The sequence below is a fragment of the Arachis hypogaea genome, chromosome 13 (genome assembly GCF_003086295.3).
Source record: "Arachis hypogaea cultivar Tifrunner chromosome 13, arahy.Tifrunner.gnm2.J5K5, whole genome shotgun sequence".
Taxonomy (NCBI): domain Eukaryota; kingdom Viridiplantae; phylum Streptophyta; class Magnoliopsida; order Fabales; family Fabaceae; genus Arachis; species Arachis hypogaea.
The window spans coordinates 144,633,143-144,659,258 of record NC_092048.1 but is presented as its reverse complement, the minus strand read 5'-3'; the positions used below and the strand labels follow the sequence as shown (position 1 = coordinate 144,659,258).

The 26,116-nt window shown below is 34.4% G+C and overlaps 3 protein-coding genes across 4 annotated transcripts; 1 reads left to right on the top strand and 2 right to left on the bottom strand.

The window, feature by feature from the left end:
• Nucleotides 1-3,987: 3,987 nt before the first annotated feature.
• Nucleotides 3,988-7,209, top strand: LOC112792622 (peptidyl-prolyl cis-trans isomerase FKBP62). The gene is made up of 11 exons (XM_025835936.3): nucleotides 3,988-4,427; nucleotides 4,517-4,603; nucleotides 4,743-5,003; nucleotides 5,119-5,193; nucleotides 5,305-5,385; nucleotides 5,460-5,654; nucleotides 5,746-6,011; nucleotides 6,099-6,221; nucleotides 6,312-6,458; nucleotides 6,550-6,677; nucleotides 6,794-7,209. Exons 1-11 carry the CDS (start codon nucleotides 4,229-4,231, stop codon nucleotides 6,960-6,962), a joined length of 1,731 nt encoding a protein of 576 aa, XP_025691721.1. The 5' UTR covers nucleotides 3,988-4,228; the 3' UTR covers nucleotides 6,963-7,209.
• A 630-nt stretch (nucleotides 7,210-7,839) lies between these two features.
• Nucleotides 7,840-14,455, bottom strand: LOC112792621 (pentatricopeptide repeat-containing protein At5g27270). Of its 2 annotated transcripts, XM_025835933.3 has the most exons (9): nucleotides 14,098-14,455; nucleotides 12,871-14,013; nucleotides 11,304-12,717; nucleotides 10,881-11,192; nucleotides 10,113-10,217; nucleotides 9,951-10,038; nucleotides 9,730-9,851; nucleotides 9,264-9,328; nucleotides 7,840-8,910 (listed from the first exon to the last, which is right to left on the bottom strand). In XM_025835933.3, the coding sequence occupies exons 2-9, from the start codon at nucleotides 13,402-13,404 to the stop codon at nucleotides 8,347-8,349; spliced, it is 3,204 nt and encodes a 1,067-aa protein (XP_025691718.1). In that variant the 5' UTR covers nucleotides 13,405-14,013; nucleotides 14,098-14,455; the 3' UTR covers nucleotides 7,840-8,346. The 2 variants fall into 2 exon arrangements, with proteins under 2 accessions (XP_025691718.1, XP_025691719.1); XM_025835934.3 differs by lacking the exon at nucleotides 14,098-14,455 and having other exon boundaries at nucleotides 11,304-12,733; nucleotides 12,871-13,745.
• Nucleotides 14,456-18,544: 4,089 nt separating this feature from the next.
• LOC140177794 (uncharacterized) lies at nucleotides 18,545-22,967 on the bottom strand. The gene is made up of 5 exons (XM_072210967.1): nucleotides 21,693-22,967; nucleotides 21,497-21,596; nucleotides 20,326-20,428; nucleotides 19,904-20,077; nucleotides 18,545-19,817 (listed from the first exon to the last, which is right to left on the bottom strand). The coding sequence occupies exons 1-5, from the start codon at nucleotides 22,965-22,967 to the stop codon at nucleotides 18,545-18,547; spliced, it is 2,925 nt and encodes a 974-aa protein (XP_072067068.1).
• Nucleotides 22,968-26,116: the final 3,149 nt, after the last annotated feature.

The window sequence follows — 26,116 nt, the reverse complement described above, 5'->3', positions numbered from 1 at the left end:
ATAACTCATGCCATTAGCATATTATTATCATATCATATCATATCATATCATATTGATTTGATATAATTATAATAAAGACAGTTTCTTAAATTAGTATAATTATGTATCATTCATTAAATACTAATTATAATATAATTATATTAATTAAAAATATTTTTCTAAAATAAATTTAATTATTCACTTTGAAGATGCTCCAATTTTTTATTCAATTTGACAATTTTTATGTATCATTCATTTTACTATAATTAAATAATTTTTTAAATACTTTTAATCATTTTTCTATAATTTAAAGTAATAGATTTTGAAGAAATGACAATTTGACCATTATAACTATATATCATTCATTTTCTAATACTAATTATAATATAATTATACTAATTATTATTATTATTAAAATGATTAAAAGTATTTTTAATTGATAATTAATAAGTAGTTTAATAGTGCATTAAATATTGATTTGATATAATTATAATGAAGATATATTCCTAAAATAGTATAATTATATATTATTCATTAAATATTAATGATAATATAATTACAATGAAGATATTTTTTATAAAATAATCTAGAATGTAAAAAATTTTATTCATTTTGGAGGGAAAATAGAGGCATGAGAGATCGACACGTCACCTTTAGTAACCGGAGAAAAACTCAGTTTTAGTATATATATATATATATATATATATATATATATATAATGCTACTAATAGAAAAAATTATATAATTTCAATCAATTTCGTATAACAAAATAGTGGTTAACAAAAAGTATGAAATCTTTTTTTGACATACGTATTATGCTATACGTATAAATTATACGGGTTATTTTATAACTTCATATATATATGTATAACAAAGCAGTTTAATATTATATTTTATCTATATTAATTATATGTCAAAATTTCGAAAAAAGAGATAAAATTGGAGATATATAAATATGTATAATATTATTGTTATATATGAAGCAGTTTTATATTATTATAATTATAGAGACTTACTTTAATTATATCAAATTTAATTATGATTGTAAACAAATAAAATAGGAAACAATCAATACTAATTTTTTTCTTTTTATAGTCAAAATTTACTGTAAATATAAAAAATAAAATCACTAATGATTAAAAATTTGAGTAGAAAATAAAACTCCATAAGCTAAATTCAATTTATTAACTAATTAATTTGATGTCCATATATTATTATTATTATTATTATTATTATTATTATATATTGACTAAAATTGTGAATACATACTAATAAAGTTATTACATACGAATGAGAATTAGAATTTTATCAATTATATAAATTCGAAATTATTATTATTATTATTGAATAATGATGATAATTCATGTGATAATGAATATTACTTATAAAACATCTAAAATTAAATAATATTCAACAGTAATTATGTGACAATTATAATTAAAAAATGACTGTATATGAAGTCACTTGAATGATTATTATAATTGATATAATAATTGCTATAATTGCTACATATTCTCAATCTTATAGGTTGTATCAATTTAACTATATCAATTATATTCAAATTAATAGTCAATTATTTTTATGAAAATTCTTGCTATAATTAGGTTATACTTATGAGATTATCTTGTATTAATCGTTATAATTAATTTAATAAAGATATTTATTAAGTATATATGTTATCTATATTAATTATATACCAATATATATTTGTAAGAATGAGTTTAAAAAAGTGATATATAAATATATATAATATTATTTTTATATAAAAGTTAGATTTAAATAATATATTAAATATTAATTTGATATAATTATAATAAAAATATTTTTCTAAAATAATATAATCATACATTATTCATGAGCTAATTATAATGCAATTAAATATATAATAATATTCTATATTATTTATTTACTGTCATGATTTGATTTGATTGTTTTCTAATTTATTTACTTATATAAATGATTAAAATATATAACATAACTATCGTAATTATTATAATTTTATGATATAATTATAATTAACGTATTTTATCATAATTAAATATTGATTTGATATAATTATAATGAAAACTTTTTCTAAAATAATATAATCATATATTATTTATGAGACAATTATAATGCAATTAAAGATATTATTATATCATAATGTCTACTTACTATATTAATATAATATCAAAAGATACATGTTTCATTATTTTTTATAGATAAAATTAATTTTTATTGGCAACTAAATTGTGCTTAGGACAACGAAAACTATATATTTAGGTAGAGTTTTTTTTGTCAAATATAATGAAAATACCAATAAAGAAATAAAGAATAAAAATAAACTTAAATAATATACTTGACACCACTTTATTTTATTAATTATTAAATTATTCAAAAATAGTACATCCACGAAAAATAATCATAATATATGAATTGAGGCAATAATTTAAAATTCTCTAATTATAATTTAATCAAATATTAATATTAAAACCAAAATTACTTAAACAATATTGAATCTATTCTAGTCTTTAGTCATGTATAGTATAAAGTCATTCCGTAACGACAACCAACTGAAATAATATCGTAAGTATCAACATTTAAAATTCGTACAAATTTAAAATTAATAGTACATCAACAGAGTTAAAAATACAACGAAAAGGATGACAAAAGTATTAAGAGTTTGGGACATTTATTTTGCAACTCACAATAAAAATCTGAGGACACTTGCTGCAATAAGAGCAATTAAAAAAAAAAGAAAAACAAAATCTGAAATTTGAACCAAATTGACCAATTTAGGATGGTGAATCTAATGAGAAATTATGCAACCGAACAATTATAATAATTTGATAAAAAAGGAGGATGAATAAATTATAAATGTTAGATAATTAAAATTATTGATAAGTAGTTTAATAACGATCTACTTAATTTTAATTATTTTAATTATAAAAATAAATTATAAATGTTAGATAATTAAAATTATTGATAAGTAGTTTAATAATGCATTAATAATTAAAATATCACAGCTGATATTACAATTTTAATCGAATAATTAAAATTATAATAATTTACTCATCCTCCTTTAACCACATTCTATTAGGTTGGTCATAATAGGTGAGTAGATCCAACAATCATTCGGTAAAGTAGAGATTATTGCCCCTTCTTTGAACGCTTACATCCATGTAGTTGGAATCCGAATCAGTGAAGACAACTCGATGAGATATTTTATAGATGTGATGCATTGTAAACGACTGTGGTAAAAGACAATTGAACTGGAACATTAGACGATAAGAACAACTTAGAGTAACAACAATTAATAAATTATTAAAAGAATAATATAATAGAATGAGTATATGAAAAATATTATAAAAAATTATAAATTGTACCTTAAAAGGATCAACTTCAATAAAAAATGAAGAATACATTCTTATTCTATGAAGTAGTAAAAAAAATACTAAATATAAAATTATGAGCTGACTCTCAAATTTAGATGTATGTACGACAGAAAAACACTATTTATAGACCTTAGTAAAACAAAAATAAATATGTAAATTAATTACTATTAAGGCAATTTGTTATTATGTACAATAATTACGCATTATAATTGATAAGTAGTTTAATAGTGCATTAAATATTGATTTGATATAATTATAATGAAGATATGTTCTTAAATTAGTATAATTATATATTATTCATTAAATATTAAATATAATATAATAATATAATTATAATAAATAATTTAGAATAGATAAAAAATTTTATTCGTTTTGGAGGGAAAACGGACTCACGAGAGAGTGACACGTCACCTTTATTAACTGGGAGAAAACCCAGTTTTAGTATATTAAGTAGATTAAAATTTCATACCAGCCCATTTTTTATTATAAATAGTTTTATTTAAAATACAATAAACTAAAAAAGTTAAATTTATTAATTAACAAAAAATTGTTCAAAGATCAATTCCACTTGATGATAGAAAAAGAGAAAAATATATTATATTATATTATTATATTATAAAACCAAAAATAGGATATATGGTTGAAATGTGTAACTGTAAACGGCAACTGAGGAGAGACGAGGTGATTCCAGAACAATCCGGGGGGCAGCTTTAGTTTTAGGTGTTTGGAATGGAACTCTCTAGACACACTCCTTCCTCTAATTTCGTATTTCTTCCTCACTATATAACTCATTCTTTCCATCTCCCTCATCACCACCATTCAATTCGCATCATCACTGACACACTCTGCGTTCACTCTCATCCACTTAATTAGCCATGGAAGACGATTTCGAGTTCCCAGCTGCCGGCGGCAACAACTTCGACGATGACATGGAGATTCCCAACGAGGAGGAGGAGGTCGACTCTACGCTCAAGGTTGGGGACGAAAGGGAGATCGGAAAAACCGGCCTCAAGAAGAAGCTCGTTAAGGAAGGTGAAGGCTGGGAAACACCTTCAAAAGGAGACGAAGTTGAAGGTACGATCTATTCCTTTTACGCGATGGTATCATTTTTCTTTTTCTTTGTTCTGCGTGGTTCGTATAAAAATGGTGTTGGTTTGCTGCAGTGCATTACACGGGAACGTTGCTCGATGGAACCAAATTTGATTCGAGTCGTGACAGGGGTACACCTTTCAAGTTCAAGCTTGGCCATGGTAACGTGAATTTGAACATGCAGTCGTTAATTAATCTTTAGTGTAGGATCTTATGGAAATCTAGATTTTATATTTTGTGTTCATTACTTGTTTGTTTTATTGACTGTAGTTGTTTTTGTTGATTGTTTATTTGATACAGGTCAAGTGATCAAGGGTTGGGATGAGGGAATCAAAACCATGAAGAAGGGTGAGAATGCCGTCTTCACGATTCCCCCAGAATTGGCCTATGGTGAATCTGGATCTCCTCCTACCATTCCTCCCAATGCAACTCTGCAGTTTGATGTGGAGTTGCTGTCTTGGACGAGCGTCAAGGACATTTGCAAAGATGGAGGGATATTCAAGAAGATTGTCACTGAAGGAGAGAAATGGGAAAATCCTAAGGATCTTGATGAAGTGCTTGGTACCGTTTCATAATAACAATACATTGTCATCCATGTTATTCATTCACCTGTTTGGGCACTTTTTTGTTCATTGTTGTCTTAATTTTTTTTGTTACTTTCTTCTGTTATCTGCAGTTAAATATGTGGCTAAGCTTGAAGATGGCATGGTTGTTTCGAAATCTGATGGGGTGGAGTTCACCGTGGAAGAAGGTCAGTCATCGAGTTTGTGCTCAACTTAAAACTCTTTTATGTGGTGCTTTTAATTGGTTTCTGATTCGTGTTGCATGTAGTAATAATATGTGGTTTTTTCTTGTTGTGCAGGTTATTTCTGTCCTGCATTGGCCAAGGCTGTAAAGACAATGAAAAAGGGAGAGAAAGTCATCTTGACCGTGAAGCCGGAATGTGAGTTAGATTCATTTGTTAATAGAATCATAAGTACATCATGTGCAAGTTCATTGACATGTATAGTTTTGCAGATGCGTTTGGTGAGAATGGAAGGCCAGCATCAGGTGATGAAGGCGCTGTACCTCCGAATGCTTCGCTCCAAATTGATCTTGAGTTGATATCTTGGAAGGCGGTATCTGACATAACCAAGGATAAGAAGGTTCTCAAGAAGACCTTGAAGGAGGGAGAGGGGTATGAACGTCCCAATGATGGAGCTGTGGTTCAAGGTAAAGCTTTTGGTCAGCATTATGCTTCTCTTTGTTCCATTTACTATTTTATTGGCTGCTGTTGTTGAATTCGTTATTTTCATTGTTGCAGTGAAACTTATTGGTAAGCTGCAAGATGGGACTGTTTTCGTGAAGAAGGGTCATGATGATGAGCAGCCATTTGAGTTCAAAATTGACGAGGAGCAAGTAATTGATGGACTTGATAAAGCTGTGATGAACATGAAGAAAGGGGAAGTTGCATTGGTGACCATACATCCTGAGTATGCTTTTGGCTCATCTGGGTCAACTCAGGAATTGGCCACCGTTCCTCCCAACTCCAATGTGTACTATGAAGTTGAGCTGGTTTCCTTTGTAAAGGTGAGAGAGAATTCTCTTTATGTTCCTAATGTTTTATGGTTCTGACAATATTAAAAACAACACTAATTTAATAAAAATGGAATGCAGGAAAAGGAATCGTGGGATATGAATACACCAGAGAAGATAGAGGCAGCTGGAAAGAAGAAGGAAGAAGGGAATGCATTGTTCAAGGCTGGCAAATATGAAAGAGCATCAAAGAGATATGAAAAGGTATCGTACTCCCTGCAAAAATCCTAGCAAAATTTGTTGTGATGTGAGGAAATTGAATTAACAATAGCTGCCGTGTTGTATGGGTGACAGGCCATAAAGTACATTGAATATGATTCTTCCTTCAGCGATGAGGAGAAACAGAAGACAAAGGTGCTAAAGGTCACATGCAATCTCAATAATGCAGCTTGTAAGCTGAAGCTCAAGGACTACAAACAAGCAGAGAAGTTGTGCACTAAGGTACGTTCATAGAATAGAATTCCCTTTTATTATTATTTGTCTTTCTTACATAGTTGCACATCTGTGATCTTGTGGTGTTTGATAATGTTAGGTATTGGAGTTGGATAGTAGAAATGTGAAGGCATTATACCGGAGGGCACAAGCATATATTCAACTTGTGGATTTGGATCTGGCTGAAATGGACATTAAGAAAGCTCTTGAGATTGAACCAGACAATAGGTAATGGACTTGACAATGGTTTCCTTGTGTGAATCTTCAGCTTGGACTTGTATTTTTCTAAGTTTCAGTTGTTCGGTATTTAACCAAACCTTCTCTGGATGGATGAATGTTGTCAGGGATGTGAAGATTGAGTACAAAATTTTGAAAGATAAAGTGAGAGAATACAACAAGAAGGATGCACAGTTCTATGGCAGCATATTTGCAAAGATGAACAAAATGGAACAAGCTAGAAGTGCTTCAGCAAAGCAGGAACCTGTGCCAATGGCTGTTGATAGCAAAGCTTAGACTTAGGGCTCTGTCTGTGTTGGCCTCTGCCTGCTCTTATCATCCAGACTTAGGGCTCTGTCTGTGTTGGCCTCTGCCTGCTCTTATCATCCAAGTGTCGTGTCATAAGTAGTTTGTTCATGTGGTTGTATTATTTTCATGTGAAAAAATGCTTATGGTCTTGGTTGTCACTTGTCACTCAAATCATCTATCTATACACTGATAGTTAATAAGGAATGAAGCAATTTAGTTTTGGCTAATATAACAATTTCTGAGTTTATGTTCCTTTGGCCTTCGGTTGGTGGTTTGGTCGTGAAGAGAAATTAGAAATAAAATGAAAATGAATAGTAATTATGATTAACAATTTGAAAGTACTTTTTAAATTTTAATTTTGTTATCGTTCATTTGTAAATTCATTTCGAAACATTTTGTAAAATAATGGTAAAATAATGGTGTTCGAAAGTTTTTTTAAGTAAAAAATATATATGTAATTTATCAATCAAGAAATATTACTGTCATCACTCCTCATTCGGTAGTTTTCTTCTAATGAAGAGAAAACTCAGACATATACATATACAAGTGTCTCAACGTCCCTGACTACATGAAGTGAGGTGAAATAACGAGATTGGCAACTAGTAATATCTTGCATACATAAATTTTTTGAAACACGGACCCATTCACCAATCTTGCAACAAAGCCCTCTCAAGTTAGCATGAACACTCCTCTAAAACCGACGAGATTTCATTTGATTATGTCAATGCAATCAATATCCATCAGAGTATGGTCCTTCTAAACATACTGTCCGAACAGGAAAAACCAACCAATAAAATGGTCTAAAATTCAATCATAATAGCCTCCACGAAATTTGACGCTAAGCAGGAGCAAAAGGAACAAGATATGGGAAACAAAAAATCAATTTTATTCCTGTAGTTGAATTCATCTATTATTCCAAGAATACATCATTTACAACAAACCTACATTTCCAACATGGAGAGAAAAATCATGTACCGTTCACATTCCGACCTCACCATAATCTGCGACCAAACAGTAGGTACCCTCGTCCTGCAGTCAAACAATCTGTGACTCGAGCTGCTTTGACAATTGAGCAGTCCTTGTTTCAAAATCTGCTAGCTAAGTAGTATACATATTTTGGTTAGATATACCGCAGCAAAACCCAGATCTGATCCTCATCATCGCCAGAAGCACTCTGACCTGAACTGGAGTCTTTTTATCACCACCATCAACTATATAGGCAGCAATCATCAGGCTTCCACCATCAGCATAATACGGCCAATTAGATCTCTATGCATGCGCTATTAGTCACGAGTCATAGGCTCATAGCTGACCTTTCTTCACCATCAGCACATTGCTCCTCAAGCACACAAATGCATCAATTTATATGTCATCATGATGTTTTTACTTTCACTCTTGATCCAAATTCAAGTTTCCTTAAGAATGGGATTCCCATCTTGTTCATCATACACAACAGTTCTTCAGTTTTCTTTTTCATTCCTGCAGCTTCATAAAAATGCACAGCTGCACTCATGATGAATGTGTCTCCTTTTATTGACGTGCTTATACTTTCAAATAAACTGATACCTTCCTCCACGCATCCATTTTCCATGTAACCTTTCATTATTGTCCGGTGACATATGAGATCAGGAATCAAACCAAAAGTTGGAAGTTCTTCATAAACCCTCTTGGCTTCATTGATCATCCCTGCTTTGATGAATGCGGATATCAAAATATTAAAATGTGCACAAGATGGTAGAATGCCTTTGCTTTTCATAGTACATATGGTCTCCTCAGCTTCAGAGTAGTTCAGACTTTGGGTATATGCTTGAACAAGGGAGAGATATGTGAAAGAGTCAGGTGAACAACCCTGTCTCTGCATGGCCTGGAAAAGCTTCTCTGCTTCATGGCAAGCTCCAGCATTAGCATATACATTGATCATAATGTTGTAGCTAACCTGCAGTTAAAGGCAAAGAATGAGAAAACATTCATACCCATCGTGACAAGATTACAAAGTATAATTGCTTTCCAATGCTGGAAGTCTGCACACAACAACACATAATATTCACTGCATTTGATTGCAACATTACTATTTAATTCCTGTTTCTTTAACATGGGTAATTTCTTAAGCAAAGTCATCATAAGCAAGCAAAAAGTGATAGCAGTTAATTGCTAGGGAAATATTGAGCCGATAGTACAGACAGCATAAGCTTTTAAATCATATAAGTACCAACAGGAATTGCCAACTATATACTTGAACCTTGAGAACCTAGAAAAAGAAATTAGTTTCAAAATTAGTTTCATCTTTACCTTTCCAGGTTTTATCCCTTCTTCCTGCATTTTGTTGAACAACTGTGAAGCTTCATGTACCTTACCTGCACAAAATGAAATAAATAGTTAGGTCATGAGAGCAAAGAGGTAAAGAATAGCAATCATAATAAAGTAATGAACTAGTCAGCAAACAGCATATAGATTTAAAATATCAAACAGCCACGTGCCATAAATATTAAAGAATGAAAGAATTATCAATAATTCGATATAGTATTGCATCCATAATGATCAGAATTCTATATTTGTTAAGTGGATTTGGATCCTCTAAATTTTGAATTTTACTTTAGAGTGTAAAGTGTGATCTCTCACCATTTATTTTCTATGTCAGACCAAGAGAAAATATGAGAGAGAAATCATTCAAGGGTGAGTGATCACATTTTATCCTCTAAAGTAACAATTCAAAATTTAGAGGATCCAAATTCTTGTTAAGTTTATAGCTTAGTACCAGCCTTCCCGTAGTAGCCAATCAAATTCATGTATGTTTTCTCATCCAAAGGCACACCTAAAGAGGGAGCCTTCCTGAACATCTCCACGGCTCTATCCAACTTTTGGGATCTCCCATAGACACTGGATTGGCAGTTTAACATTTAGTCTAAAAAATTGAAACTGAAAAATATAGGTATAAGCACTCACTATCAGTGAAAGAAGTCCTTATTAAATGGCGACCTTATCATCATGTTAAATGTTTGGATTGATGGAGCAACACCAGAGGAACACATGCGCTCAAAAATACTGGATGCCAAATGCAATTTACCTACAAAACCGAACAACCAATATTGGTAAAGGTTCTGTTTCATGTTATATTTTATATGCAGGCTTGACATCAACCTGATTCAAGCATGGCCTTGATAAAGGTATTGTAAGCCACAGTATCAAGCTCCAAGTTATTTTCAAGACTTGTGCAGATGATATTCTCAGCCTCCTGATGTTTTCCTGGGGGTGAGAGACAGAGAGAGAAAAAAATCATGGCTAAAATTATCAACTAAATGTTAATTATATGCATGCTGAAATAGAAGCAACAAGGAATACAGAATGCTCCAGGCTGAAATTATCAACTTATGATTTTCAGAAACTAACAGAAGTATTAATTTTCCAAACAATTATATTTATATGATATCAGTTCACACTTGTATAATAGCATTTGAGATTTAGATACAATAACAGGTTAGATTATCCTTTACCTTTTTTCAAAAGAGTTATAGCACGGAAGGGATGTCCAAAAACAGAGGAAAGCAGTGGGTATGCAAAACATACATTACGAGATTCAACAACAAAATGCAGTTAAAAACCAAAGAAACATAAGAGACAACAGACAAGACATAATCAGTTAATTAATCCTAAAGATAAAACATTCACATATTTGGGAGAAAAGATCCATATACAGATGTATTGTCATCTCTTTAGAATCCAATAAGTTATAGATTTTCGAAAACAAGAACTCATGCATTGTTCTATACTTCTATTGTTATATTGTATTCACCATAATGGTAGAAATATACAAGACAAGGCATTGCACGTGTAAAATAAAATATAAGGATTGCACACTAGTAGTCCAGTTTACTTTACTCTTCTCATAGTCTCAGTTCCAAGATATACCTCCATTAGTTAAAGCATTTACAATGATGCTAATTCCAACAGCACCAAGATCACATCCTTCCTTGGTTACTTGCTTGTATAGCAAATATGCCTTCTCTTGCTCACCACATTTTGCATATACATCAATCATAGAGTTATAAAGTAGTTTACTAGGTGTGTGAGAATGCACATATTCTGCAAAGATGTCTTCAGCTTGTTTCAGCATATGTTGTTTGCCACAATGGCTAATCAAAGAAGCAATGGTGGCTTCTTCCATTTTGCTGTCAATTTCAGTTAACTGTCTGTTGAGAGATTCCACTTTACTCAATTCTCCTGAAAAATGAGATAAAAATGCCCAAGTTAAAAATAGAAACTTGCTTAATAAGATATGACTTTTTTCAGGGTAGAGTCATAGAGACAATAAGACACGAGTTGTATTCATACCATCTTTGGCCAAGCTGATGGTGAGTTGACTAACAATTTTTGATCCCCCAGGATATTCCTGTAATAGCTTCAGTAACGTTCCTATCTTGCTGAAGTTGCCATTTGACAAATATAAATTGAGCACCAGCCCTAGAGCCGTGACATCATGTTTGTCAATGGACCCAGAAGCAACAAGTTTATCATCAGATTGCTCATCCCCTTTATGTTGACAAAGAATCCAATAAATTGTCTGGACGAAACTACTATATTTAAATAAGTCATTCTTAAACATCTGATTTGTTAACTGCTCCGCTTCTAGCATCATTCCACCCTTACAATAAATCTTCATAACTGTCCTATAAAGATCCTCATCAAAATTTGTCTTATCCTCCATTAATTGGACAATGAACTCCTTTGCCTTTTCCATCAAATTAAGTCCCACATACAAATTGAGCATATCATTACAAGAACCAGCATCAGGCAGTCCAGTCTTGCGGAGAGCCAACAATGTTTCTTCAGCGGATACTACATCTTCTTTCATCACATAACACTGTAGCAGGACAATATAAGCAAATCGAGAGAACCATATGTTGCTAGACTTCATGAGTTCAATCACTTCCAAGCCTTTGTCTACCTTCCCCGAAGTAAGATAGACTTGTGCCATTGCCAAATATGTCTTTTCATTGGTAAGCAAACCTCGATGCTTCATCTCTTCAAATGTTTTATGAGCATCCTCATATAAACCAAGCCTTCCATAAATTCTAATAAGCAAACCATAGATGACTTCATCAGCTGGAATTTTGTTGTTTATCATTTCTGAAAAGAGTGAGAGGGCTTTCGGGTAGTCCTCATATCTGTAATATAACGATAGAAGTGATGAACAAGTGTATTTACTAGGAATTACTCCTTGAAACCTCATATCCTCATACAATCTTTGAACTACATCCCTGTTGCCATTTTTAGCACTTAAATTAATAAGCATGTTATAAGTCACCTCCTCAGGAACAAATCCATTATTTTTCATCTCCTCAAAAGTCTTGAAAGCATCTTCATGTAGCCCTTCTTTGACAAGAGAGGTGATGACTACAGTATAGGTAAAATCATTAGGTGTCACCCCTTCTCTTACCATATCCCTCCATACTAACACAACCTCTCTATGGAGTGATTTCTTTTGCAAAGAAGACAGCATAAAGTTGTAGACAGCAACAGAAAGCATGATACCCCTTTCCTTTACAGCTGAATAGAAAGAAAACATAGCCTTATGTCGCCCCCATCTAGCATATGAACATAGCATGGTACCACAAGCAACTTCATCTGGTTCACAACCTGCATCAAGCATCTCCAAGAAGGTCTCTTCAGCTAGCTTAAGCTTTCCAACTTGCCCATACAAGCGCAATACTATAGTGTAGACAATCACACTCGGATGGTAGCTCAGCTGTTGAAGCACCAGACTATCAATTCACAGTATCAATCTCTATACTTTGGAGCAAAAACATCAAGCATAACCACATTTACATCCACTGAGTCTTGTTCAGCTATTTTGAATATAATAATTGACATGAAAATGACCAATAAAGAAGAGAGGAACCTGCAATTTCATCCAAGCAAAGAAGTCTCTGACTTGGCGCCACCCTTTCTGTTCCTTGAGGACGACGCACATCTCCCTGAAGGTGAGCTTGCCAACGAAGGAACCCATGACCATCCTCATGTCGTAGTCATCATCCACCCTCTGAGAGAGAGCGCGAACCTTCTTGATGGCGGCGACCACGTGCTTCCCGTAGAGGTGTCCGTTGCGGTCATCCTGAAGGTACTGAACCATCTGCTCCGGCGACCGCTTTATCCAGCGGGGCGTCTGGGCCTGTGGGCCCTGGTTCCTGCGGAGGACGCTGAGGTAGCGGGCCTTGGCCTTTATGATGCGGCGGGCGTTGTCGTCGGAGAGAGGGTTCTTAGGGTTTCGGGAACGGGGCTTGGGGCTCGCGGGATCCCCGTCTGGGAGGGACCAAGGGTCTCTGTGCAGTGAGGAGGAGCGGATTCGAGTAATTGGTTTGTTGTTGGTGGTTGTGAGAGAAGGTGGAGGGAGGAGTGGAGTGGAGAAGAGAAAAGGGGATTTCAGAGACTCCATTGACTCACTCTGACTTCACTAAGGACCTACCACAGTTTTCATAATCATATATATACTAGCAACGCTGAAATGGATAATGATGTGTGTGTGAAGATGCTGTGTGCTCCCTTAAAACCTTCGGACATTAACAGAATACAAGGCGTGTATCCCGTCAGCCCAGAGCCACCCACAGTTGGTGTACGAAGGCGTTGGGGAGGTTTACTCCATCAGCTCCGCCGTCATTTCTCTCTCTCCCGGTGACTGGGTTTAGGGTTCTCCACCCTCCTTCGGTGCCATCTTTTCTTTCTCCTTTGGAAAAACAACCATTTGTACCTATGAACTTTATGAACGCTGACAAAAGTATCCATTAAAGAAGGAAACTAATGTTATATCCATCAAAGATGGATTCCGTACGACAAAAGTAACCAAATCCTAAATTTATGTTGACTTTTTAATAAAATTCCAGAATTACCCCATCATTATCTTCAACCCCTCCTCTCTTCTTTCCCAAATCTCAAATACCTCCATCGAGGAAGTTTTCGAGCTTGGGTTGTTGGTGATGGTGGTAGTGGATGTTGCATGAAGTTTCCAATAGCAAGTTTTGGTTGATGTAGTTATTCTTCTTTCAATCTATGATGATAAAGGAAAATTAAAAAAAAAAGAGTAATTTGTAATAATAATAGAGAAATTAAAAGAGAAAAGAAATTATTAAACCTTGATAAGTAGAAAGGTGATGATGATTGTTGAAGGGTTCTTGATAGATGGAAAAAGGAGGGAGGTTGAGAGTAGTAGCGGCATGAGTGGAAGGAGTAAGATCGAAGTAGTTTCCATCATCAGCAGCAGTTACATCATCTTGTGCAGTGGGATTGAATAGCCCAAAACGAGTTTGATGATGATGAGTAGTAGTAGTGTGTTGTTCTTGAGGTGAGAGAGAGAAACCCAGCAAGTTCATTGAAGCCATAGAAGAAGAAGAAGAAAGGTTAAATTGCTGAATAAAGAGAGGGTTGAAATTTGTTGAAAGGGGTATAGAGATTAGGGTTAGGAAAATGATAATTTGGGGATTTTAGGTATTGAGATGAGGGTTTTTAGGCAATGGAGGTATTTGAGATTTGGGAAAGAAGAGAGGAGGGGTTGAAGATAATGGTGAGGGTAATTTTGGAATTTTATTAAAAAGTCAACATAAATTTAGGATTTGACTACTTTTGTCGTACGGCATCCATCTTTGATGGATACAACGTTAGTTTCCTTCTTTAATGGGTACTTTTGTCGGCGTTCGAAAAGTTCATGGGTACAAATGGTTGTTTTTCCTTCTCCTTTCCTCAATTTTACTTCACCTGATGAATAAATTCTGTTGCACTTTGTCTGTTTTGAAAATTCACGAGTTTTTTTTTAATTTTTGGTTAATTTTCAGTTTTATGATGTCTTGGATAATTTTTGATAAGTTTGTTTCATTTTTATCAGTTGAGACCAGAAGTCTTGAGAAAATTAAAGAAGTATTACATTATACTTTTCAAACGAACACCTCTTTGACCCTGGATAATATGGTTTTACCTGGATGTGGATATATTAATGCTGAAAAAAGCTGTGCAGTTAATCAATGGAAAATTTGAGACTGAGGTATCCATGATTAACTTTGTTTTTAGTTTAATCGTGCCATTTTTTTTAATTATTGTACAACTAAATGATTTAAAATATTTGCTACTGGTTTAATATTGTATATATCAATACTACTATTTCTTATTTTGATTTTGAGGTAGTTTATTCTTAATGATGAATGCTAAGAGAGCTTTGCTGGAAAAAGTGTTCTTTGATGGAAAATAAGATAACCATCATTATTCCATCAATACTACTATTTCTTATTTCATTTTGCACGAAAAAAAGTTGTTAGGGCCAATTAAATGATTTCTTCAAATAACAGATGTGGTTTTTTACCTGGGTGCCATGAACGTTCTGATCTTAGGGTGTTTTTGGTTCTTTTTTGTTTTAAACAAAAATTCAGCTTTCTTTTTTTAACATAAAAATCAGTTTAGTAGTTGATTAAAATCAGTTTTTTTCGATTCATATATTCATGTTATGTGGAGATTAGTTATAGTTGTTAAAATGATTCTTGAATGTTAATTCAAGAAGAACCTTTTGAATGCTTTGTTATTGTGGTCATTTAAAAAATCCACTGGTTTAATTCATGATTTCTTCAATGTTTTATGTTTCCTTTTATGTATGGTTTCTGTCCTCTGGAGCTGCTTATTCTTGGGTGGTGGTTTGGCTTGAGATTCACTGTTGATTTTCTCGTGCTATTCTACACGGTATGACCCCTTTCTACCTGCTCTCTTTGAAATATAAATTATGAATTTTATTTTTTTATTGATTTCTAACAATTCAAAGGGTAAAGACCACACAATCTTTTAGTTTGCATTAATTCAAAGTTATATATATATATATATATTTGGATTTTGACGATGAACGAACATAACTAGTGATCATATGTCCATTTGAGGAATAGAACATTACATCATAAGATCATTTGCAGCAAATTTCATATGGATGGCTCTCAATTTCATAACTCAACACAAAATAATAATAATGAGGACAACATTTAATAATATGAACGTCAACGAGTTATAACTCAAATGACATAGTCTCTCCATCTTCACCAGATTTTGGGTTCGAATTTCACTTATAATTTTGGAAGAAAAAAAACATTTGATAATACGAATTTGGGTATATTTATAACTAAAAATCAGTTAATAATTCACTCCTTCATGTCATAAAGCTATTTACAGATCCAAGGCCAACTGGTGGTGTGCTGTGTGTTAGCAAGACCTTTTGGAAGCAAATTCTGCAGCTTTCCATAAACTTAATACAAACTTTTTTATACAACAGTGGCAGAAACACAACAAAAGAATAACACAAGTGAAGAGCATATGCAAAGCACTTAAGTCTATAAATCTTTCGAGATGAAGTCTATAAATTCATTGAAATTGGGAGGAAAAATTTAGATATTTACATCCTTGCCATCTCAATGAGATGATGTTATGCTACAAAGAAACACATACTATAGTACCTGTTATACAAAATTGTCTCTCAATTCTTGTTACACAAAAGGAAAAGTTTCACTCTCAATTAATCTATGTCAGTCTCCTTTGTCATGACTTATGCTAACTCAGTTTAAGCGAGATGTGAGGTTCAAGAAAGCATCTTCACTGCACGGAATAGTGAGACCTCCCATTGGATGATCGTATCCAAATTCTTCTTCTGCTTGACTTAGTAATTCTTGAAATAACGGCTGACTCAAATAAGAAATGGGAACCACAAACCGCTTCATCTTCTCGCCAACATACATGGTAAAATAGCCTTTTGGGACTTCCACAACTTTGGAAGTTGCTTGGTTTGAGTTAAATGAGGCCTTTCTTCTGATACCAGGCAAAAGAAAACCCATTGTTGTATGTATGTGTTGATGAAATATTAGTCTTAGATATCACTTGTGATTAAGATGAAATCTTGAGTTTTTGGTGAATTAGTATGTGAATGACTTGTGCAGTTGTGTTGGTGCTAAATGCTTGCAACCATGAACATATATATAGATAAAAGGATATGTTATAAACATATACAGATATTAGAATGATTGGTGGAGGAAGGCTATCAGATAGGACCTATTCGGAGAAAAGGGCATGTAAGAGGTCACATGGTATTGTCTTGGCGGACTTTCATATGTATCAGCTTGTTAAACTACATAATTCAAGGTCCACCTTGTAGAGGGTAGGCCAACAGATTGCAATGTTGTTTATAATCTGGTGTACTTGAAGAGTTGAGGTTCATATTAGTTCTCATCTGGCCTCATATCAACAGATTTCATTATCAGTTGTATTGTCAATTTGAAGAAGCATGTGAGATGTCTAAAGCATGTCTCATGGAGTACCTTTAGTACAACTACAATGTTTGAAGAAGCATGCTTCACCTATGAATTTATGTATATTTATATTATTTCAAGTGGATACCATATATTAGCTACCTAGCAATTACCTCAGAAGGTGGGATATGTACTCTCACTTAACTTCCTATGTCCTAACCTTTGAAAGAGACCTCCAAGACAATACCATGTGATCTCTTATGATCATTTCACTTTGTAGACCCCATTTTACAGCTTCATCAGAATTATTTCTTCAGGATGGCAACTATATATACACTTGTCTTGTGTTCTCAACCAAAACAAATTAGTTGCATCTCCTCAAGTATCAGAACTCAAATATTTCTCTCATACAAATCCTTCAAGAACAATGGCTTTCCGCATTCCAGGTATTAGAAAGGCATCACTTTCTGCATCTAAAGGGACTAATGTTCCAAAAGGCTATCTTGCAGTCTATGTTGGAGATAAGATGAGGCGGTTTGTGATTCCTGTATGTTACTTGAACCAGCCTTCGTTTCAAGAATTATTAAGCCAAGCAGAAGAAGAATTCGGATATGAACATCCAACCGGTGGACTTACAATTCCATGCAGTGAGGATGAATTCCTAAACCTCACTTCTCAATTGGTTGGCCAGTAGATTGTTCTAATAGACACTGACATAGCTTAGCTGAGACAAATTTTGTAGTACAGAAGGCTCTTTCTTTTATTATAAACATTGTCCATTTTGGTCTCTTCCTTGTATCATTCATTTGAAAGCGTAAAAATATTGAATGAGAAAGTTACAGCATGACATTGTCAAAATTTGTTTGCTTTTGTCGAAATGTGGTGATCTGAACTGAATGGGAGTCACCACTAACTAGTACCCGTTGCTCAAATTTTAAATCTGATGGAGTATGAGTGGTGTTCTCCTTCTGTTCAGGATTAATGACTGAGGAACTGTCAGCCATAGCTACAAATCAGAGGCACAGTGCAGAGATCCTGCTCTGATACCAAGTTGAAGTGTTTGAATGTATTGTATTATGAAATGTACAGGGAATCAGCCTCTTTATAGAGGAATTACAGAAATAGAAATAACTAGAAAATAGGAAAGAAAGGAAAAATACTAGCCTAAAATAAAGGAAAGATTTCTAATCATAAAATCCCTAAAATTAAGCTAAACCTAAAAAGGAAAAGATTTATAATTAATTCTATTTACATAAAAGATTCAAGAAAGGAATTAGGAATCTGATTTTGATTTGATCTAGTCAACACTTCCCCTCAAGCTGGCTTGAAGATATCATTCATTGACAGCTTGCTTATTATGCTATCAAAAGTCTTCTTGGGTAATCCTTTAGTTAGAACATCTGCTAATTGTTCCGTAGTTGAAACATAGGAGATGCAAATTTGTCCTCTCTCAATCTTTTCCCTGATAAAATGCTTGTCAACTTCAACATGTTTAGTTCTATCATGCAACACTGGATTATGAGAAATGGAAATTGTAGATTTGTTGTCACAATACAACCTCATTGGTGGAGAAATGGAAACTTTTAGTTCTTGTAGGATTTTCTCTACCCATAGTGCTTCACATATTCCATGAGCCACTGCTCTAAACTCAGCTTCTGCACTACTTCGTGCCACAACACTCTGTTTTTTACTCCTCCAACTAACCAGGTTTCCGCCAACAAAAGTACAATACCCAGATGTTGACCTTCTATCCATGACATTCCTAGCCCAATCTGCATCTGTATAAGCTTCTACTTGAAGATGTCCATGCTTTTTATAGAGTAACCCTTTCCCAGGCGACCCTTTCAAGTACCTTAGGATTCTAAAGACAGCATCCATGTGTTCTTGACCAGGTGAATGCATAAACTGGCTTACCATGCTCACAGCAAAGGCTATATCCGGGCGTGTATGGGATAAATAGATTAGCCTCCCTACCAACCGCTGATATCTCCCTTTATCCATTACATTTTCTGGTTCAGCTGGCTTCAATTTTAAGTTGGGCTCTATAGGTGTTTCAGCAGCTTTACAACCAAGTAATCCCGTCTCTTTTAAAAGATCTAGGATGTACTTTCGTTGGTTCATAAAAATGCCTTCCTTAGACCTTGCAAATTCAATTCCAAGGAAGTATTTTAATGAACCAAGGTCTTTGATTTCAAATGCTTTGGCAAGCTTCTCCTTCAAGTCTTTTAGCTCCCAAAAATCATCACCTGTCAGAATAATGTCATCCACATATACAATTAAGATGGCAGTTTTATTAGCTGCTGAATGCTTATAGAAAAGTGTATAGTCAGCTTGGCTTTGAGTATAACCAAGTCCCTTCATCACCATTCCAAGTCGTTCAAACCAAGCTCTTGGGGATTGTTTCAATCCATAGATAGATTTCTTTAGTTTGCACACTTTGTTCCTCCCTAGTTCAGCTTCAAATCCAGGTGAAAGTTTCATGAACACCTCTTCCTCTAGTTCCCCATTCAGGAAAGCATTCTTTATATCCAATTGATGTAAAGGCCAATTGTAATTCGCAGCAAGAGATAAGAGAATCCGCACAGAACTGAGTTTGGCAACTGGAGCAAAAGTCTCTCGATAGTCTACTCCATAGGTTTGTGTATATCCCCTAGCTACTAACCTAGCCTTTACCTCTCTATGCTTCCATCAGCATTGCACTTGATGGTAAAAACCCACCTGCAGCCAACCAATTTTGTATTCTGTGGCAGATCTACAATCTCCCAAGTTTCATTTTTCTTGAGTGCATGCCACTCTTCCATCACTGCTAATTTCCAGTTGGGATCATCTAGTGCTTCCTCTATATTCCTAGGCTCAAACAGATTTGTAATTTTAGAAGTAAAAGCTCGATGTTTTTGAGAGAGATTTTGGTAAGAGACATAATTGGAAATAGGATGGTTGGTGCTGTTTTTGAGTACTTTTTTGGTGCAGGTTCTGGTTTCTTTCCTAAGGGCTATTGGCAAATTATTATTAGAAGTGACAATTTCAGATTTACCTGGAAGTTCCTGAAGTACTATAGTTGGGCCGTCTTCCGGGTTTTCAGATTGGGTTGGTACAGAGATGATGGCTGTTCTCTAGTCTTCTTGAGATATTTCCGAACATAACACCGAAGCTCCTTTTCTTGTGGTATTTCTTTTCCTGTTTGGATTCCAACTAATTCTGGCACAATTTTAGAATTGGTTTTCACATCTTGTTTTGCAATTGTTTCAGAATTTACTTGATTAGTGGAAGTTGTATCCTCAATATGTAAGATAGGAGTGGGTAAAGGTTCATGCAAAAAATTTTCTTCCCTTAGACTCTCCCCCTGAAGAGAATTCTTTTGAAAAAAGGTTTCATGTTCCAAAAAAGTAACATCCATACTTACATGAAATTTCTTGGTGTGTGGATTGAAACATTTATAACCCTTTTGACTTGGGGAATAACCAATAAAAATGCATTTTTCTGCAATTGGATCAAGTTTACTTCGATATGAAGGTGTATGTAAAAACACAGTGCAACCAAATACTTTTAAAGGTAAGTCAGAATGCAACCTACATGCTGGAAAATTCTTTTTGAAAGTATCAAACGGTGTGCAGTAATTTAACACACATGTGGGCATTCGATTTATGAGATAGGCTGCTGTTAGAACAGCATCTCCCCATAAATACTTTGGAACATTACCCTCAAACATAATGGCACGTGCTACTTCAAGAAGGTGTTTATTCTTCCTTTCAGCAATGCCATTTTGTTGGGGTGTATTGGGGCATGTAGATTGATGTTGAATACCTTTCTTTTGAAGAAATTTACCAAGATTTTTATTAAAGTATTCAGTGCCATTATCACTTCTTAATATTGAAATTTTTGTGTCAAATTGTGTTTCTACCATTGTTGAAAAATACTGAAAAATTTTAGAAACCTCAGATTTTTCATGCATGAGATAGATCCAACATAGTCGTGTGTGGTCATCGATAAAAGTTACAAACCATTTTTTTCCAAATTGAGTTGTTATTTTTGATGGACCCCATACATCACTATGAATCAAGTGGAAAGGTTTAGATGCATGATAAGGTTGAGAGTAATAAGGAGCTCTATGGCTTTTTGAACGAATACAACTTTCACATTTAAGTAAGGAAGAATCAATATTTTTAAACAAACTTGGAAACAAATGTTTGAGATATGGAAAACTAGGGTGTCCTAGTCTATTGTGCCAGAGAATTATTTGGTCATTTATAGGCATAGAACTTATACCACTAAATCCTTGAGCTATTTTATCCTCCGAAATATCCTCAAAGTGATAAAGCCCATCCATCATCTTAGCACTGCCAATCATCTTTCCCGAAGTCCGATCCTGAAAAATACCATGAGTGTCAAAGAATGTCACAGCACAATTGGAATCCTTGCAGATCTTACTAATAGAGAGAAGATTACAAGAAAGCTTTGGTACATGTAGGACATTTCTTAGGTCAATGTTTTTGGACAGTTTAATTGTACCTTTTCCAGCAATAGATGAAAAACTACCATCAGCAACTCTAATTTTTTCATTTTCAAAGCAAGGAGAATAAGTTTTAAATAAAGGGGAGAGGCTGGTCATATGGTCAGATGCACCTGAATCGACAATCCATGGTGCATTCAAGTTTGAGGTGCAGTTAAGGGACATAGGAATACTAAAATTACCTGTTTGAGCCAAAGAACCACTAGGAGTACTAGATACAGAACTGGAATTTAACAGCCTTATGAGCTGCTCAACCTGTTCCTTACTCAATGATGATTTTTCAGCCTCATGAGCAGTTGGGGTAGAGCGTATTTTGGGACCAGGTTTGCTGCCTTTAAGATGTGCTGGTTTTCCATGAATCTTCCAGCAGGTTTCTCGGGTGTGATGGGGTTTATTGCAGTGGTCACACCAAAGATTGGAGGGGTGCTTCTGATTTGATGAACTTTTAAGTGCAGCAGGTTCCACTAAAAGTGCATTAGACTCCAAAGAGGTCTGTTCAGTCTTGCATTTTCCCATCATCACAGCTCTACGAGTTTCTTCTCTTCTAACTTCAGCAAATACTTCTCCAATTGAGGGTAGGATTGTTCTTCCAATAATTCTGCCACGAACTTCATCTAGCTCCACGTTAAGGCCTGCAAGAAACTGGAATATCCTCCCTTCTTCCACTGTTTGTTGGTGGTGTTTGGCATCAGCGGCTGAATTCCACTTGTAGTTATTGAAGTGGTCAAGATCCTGCCACACTCGCTTCAATGTGTGGAAATATTTGGTGACATTGTCACTCCCTTGTTGAATTTCTCTAGCTTTTAGAGTAAGTTCATAAATCTGGGATTTATTCCCAAGATCAGAGTACATCTCCTTGACACTATCCCACAATTCTTTGGCTGTGGTATAGTACATGTAGTTACTGCTGATATCCTCCTCCATTGAGTTCACCAGCCATGTCATCACCATGGAATTTTCGGTATCCCACACATGATATTGTGGGTCAGTGATGTTAGGCTGGCTTCGCTCACCAGTGAGATATCCAATCTTCCCTCTTCCACGGATATACATCTGAACTGATTGAGACCACCTAAGGTAATTTGACCCATTGAGTCGAAATGTGGTGATCTGAACTGAATGGGAGTCACCACTAACTAGTACCCGTTGTTCAGATTTTAAATCTGATGGAGTATGAGTGGTGTTCTCCTTCTGTTCAGGATTAATGACTGAGGAACTGTCAGCCATAGCTACAAATCAGAGGCACAGTGCAGAGATCCTGCTCTGATACCAAGTTGAAGTGTTTGAATGTATTGTATTATGAAATGTACAGGGAATCAGCCTCTTTATAGAGGAATTACAGAAATAGAAATAACTAGAAAATAGGAAAGAAAGGAAAAATACTAGCCTAAAATAAAGGAAAGATTTCTAATCATAAAATCCCTAAAATTAAGCTAAACCTAAAAAGGAAAAGATTTATAATTAATTCTATTTACATAAAAGATTCAAGAAAGGAATTAGGAATCTGATTTTGATTTGATCTAGTCAACAGAATGATCTCTAATATATACAACAACATCATAATAAAATTAAACATGTTCAGATTGCTCAGAACTTTTAAAGAACAATAAAAGAGAATTGCAAATTTGTAATCCACGTAGATTCAATGACTATTTAACTAACATTATATGAAATTGGAATCCATTAAAACATGGCCCTACAAATGAGCAAATCTATTTCTTTCATAAAAAAAAATTAAAAGTACAATTATGCAATGGTTTCAAATATACTAGTTGCAGTTATATATATCAGAAAGATGTACATCATTGTAAAAAATTAGAGAAGACAAGCTTCAGAAGGATGTCAAATTCAAGTGAAACAATCAAAGTTGGTGAGCTTCTGATCTGGGAGAGAGTGCACTGTGAATATGTGGTAATAGTATAAACTATGAAGACTATAGAGACATAAGATCCAACAACCTTTAGCATAGAAGAAACTAATACAAAGGAAATATCAGAAGAGATTGGTTGAATAACTTATAGATCCTCTCAATTAGCTTTAAGTAATCAAGAGTTATGGATTTGTTTCAACAAATTAGCTAGCTCACTGGAATAGCAAAACTGAAGATGTAGAGAAGGATCTATATCGATTTCAACAATGACAGTTCTTTCGCTAGTACCTAATAACTACTACCTAGAGAAATAATTTAGTCTTATATCTTCTACATGGCTAAAATCAATGACTAAAATTTGTGTCTGCATTTACTATATCTAGAGAAGTAAAGCTGTTCATCATAAGCAGGAGATTCATTTGCTAGCAGTAAAGCATTTACTATTTAGATGCATTCATGTTCACATGGATGCATTCAAAAGTGAAGATCATATGCAAAGAAATCGAGTATACAAGTCCTTAGGGATTAGGTGTTTAAAATCATTGAACTTGGGAAAAATATTCTGATATTACATCTTTGACATCTCAATGAGATGGTAGTTAATATCCTCCAGTAAAAAGGAAGTAAAAAAGAAAAATTCAAAGTGCCTGCTGTACAAATTTGTCTCTCAATTAATCTAAGTCAGTCTTGTTTTCCTTGGACTATACCATAGTCCATTCAAGCGAGACGTGAGATCCACAAAAGCATTCTCCTTGCAAGGAATAGTGAGACCACCCATTGGATAACCAAATCCGAATCCTTCTTCTGCTTGGCTTAGTAACTCTTGAAATGAAGGTTGACTCAAACAGGAAATAGGAATCACAAACCGCCTCATTTTCTCTCCAACATAGACTGCAAGATAGCCTTTTGGGACAGAGGCTGCTTGGGTTACAGCAGATGATGCCCTTCTATAGCAGGTAAGCGAAATCCCATTGTTTTCTTTTGCTTCAAACTAATAAAAATGCAAATGATCTCAAAGGGTGTAAAGAAGAATTGTTGTTGCTACTGATTTGTGTTGCTTTAGAGTGCAAGGGTAACCGTCTATATATAGATATACCATCTGTAAGTTTTTGAATAATTAGCCATTCGATAAGGTCTACTTTGAGACAAGGGCAAAACAAAGATCACATGGTAGTGTCTTCATTGTGTTTATGAAATATTACTTTAGATTTGAGAGTTCTTGCCAAACAATGTTACCACCTTTTGAAAGAGACGACTGAGAAGCTAATAAATAGTTAAATACAAAGCTGATTTAATGGATTACTACGTATGTTGCAGACATGCTCAAGACATATCACGTAAGTTGGCTCTTTATACTGATGGGTAACCTACTAAATCAGTGGAAATTGTCTAATAATGATGCAGAGTGGATATGAATACATTTATTGCAATAGAATACAGATCACGGGTACATCAGTACGTGAAAGGATTCATATGAGATGCCTTAAAACATGTCCATAGATCAATATATATATATATATATATATATAACCATCAAGTACCTCATAATTGTTTTCATTGCCAAGATTAGTTCAACGGTTGGTAGCTATCTATTAGCATTTAGTCAATTTCTCAACCCGAAGAAAATGTGACATGTCTAAAGCATGTTTACAAAAATATGGAATACAAACAACAACAACAACAACAACAACAAAGCCTTGTCCCACTAAGTGGGGTCGGCTACATGAATCAAACGACGCCATTGTGCTCTGTCATGTATCATGTCTACAGAGAGACTGTTTACATGTAGATCTCGTTTGACCACCTCATGGATGGTCTTCTTAGGTCTTCCTCTGCCTTTCGCCCTTTGTCCATCTTCCATCTCATCCACCCTCCTGACTGGATGTTCTATCGGTCTTCTTCTCACATGTCCAAACCACCTGAGACGCGATTCAACCATCTTTTCCACAATTGGTGCTACTCCAACTCTCTCCCTTATATCTTCATTCCTTATTTTATCCAATCGCGTGTGACCACTCATCCATCTCAACATCTTCATCTCTGCCACACTCAGCTTATGTTCGTGCTCTCCTTTAGCCGCCCAACACTCCGTACCATACAGCATAGCCGGTCTTATAGCGGTGCGATAGAATTTACCTTTAAGTTTTAAAGGCACTTTTTTGTCGCATATAAAACCAGATGCACTCCGCCATTTTGACCAACCTGCTTGGATCCCATGATTTACATCATGTTCAATCTCTCCATTATCCTGTATGATGCACCCAAGATACTTAAAACTTTTAACTTTTCGTAAGGTGTTCTCTCCAATTTTCACCTCTATATTGGAGTTTTCCCTTCTCAGACTGAACTTACATTCCATATATTCCGTCTTGCTACGGCTTATGCACAGACCATACACTTCTAGAGCTTCTCTCCATAACTCCAACTTCTTATTTAGGTCTTCCCTTGACTCTCCCATAAGGACGATATCATCGGCAAAAAGCATGCACCATGGCACAGGCTCTTG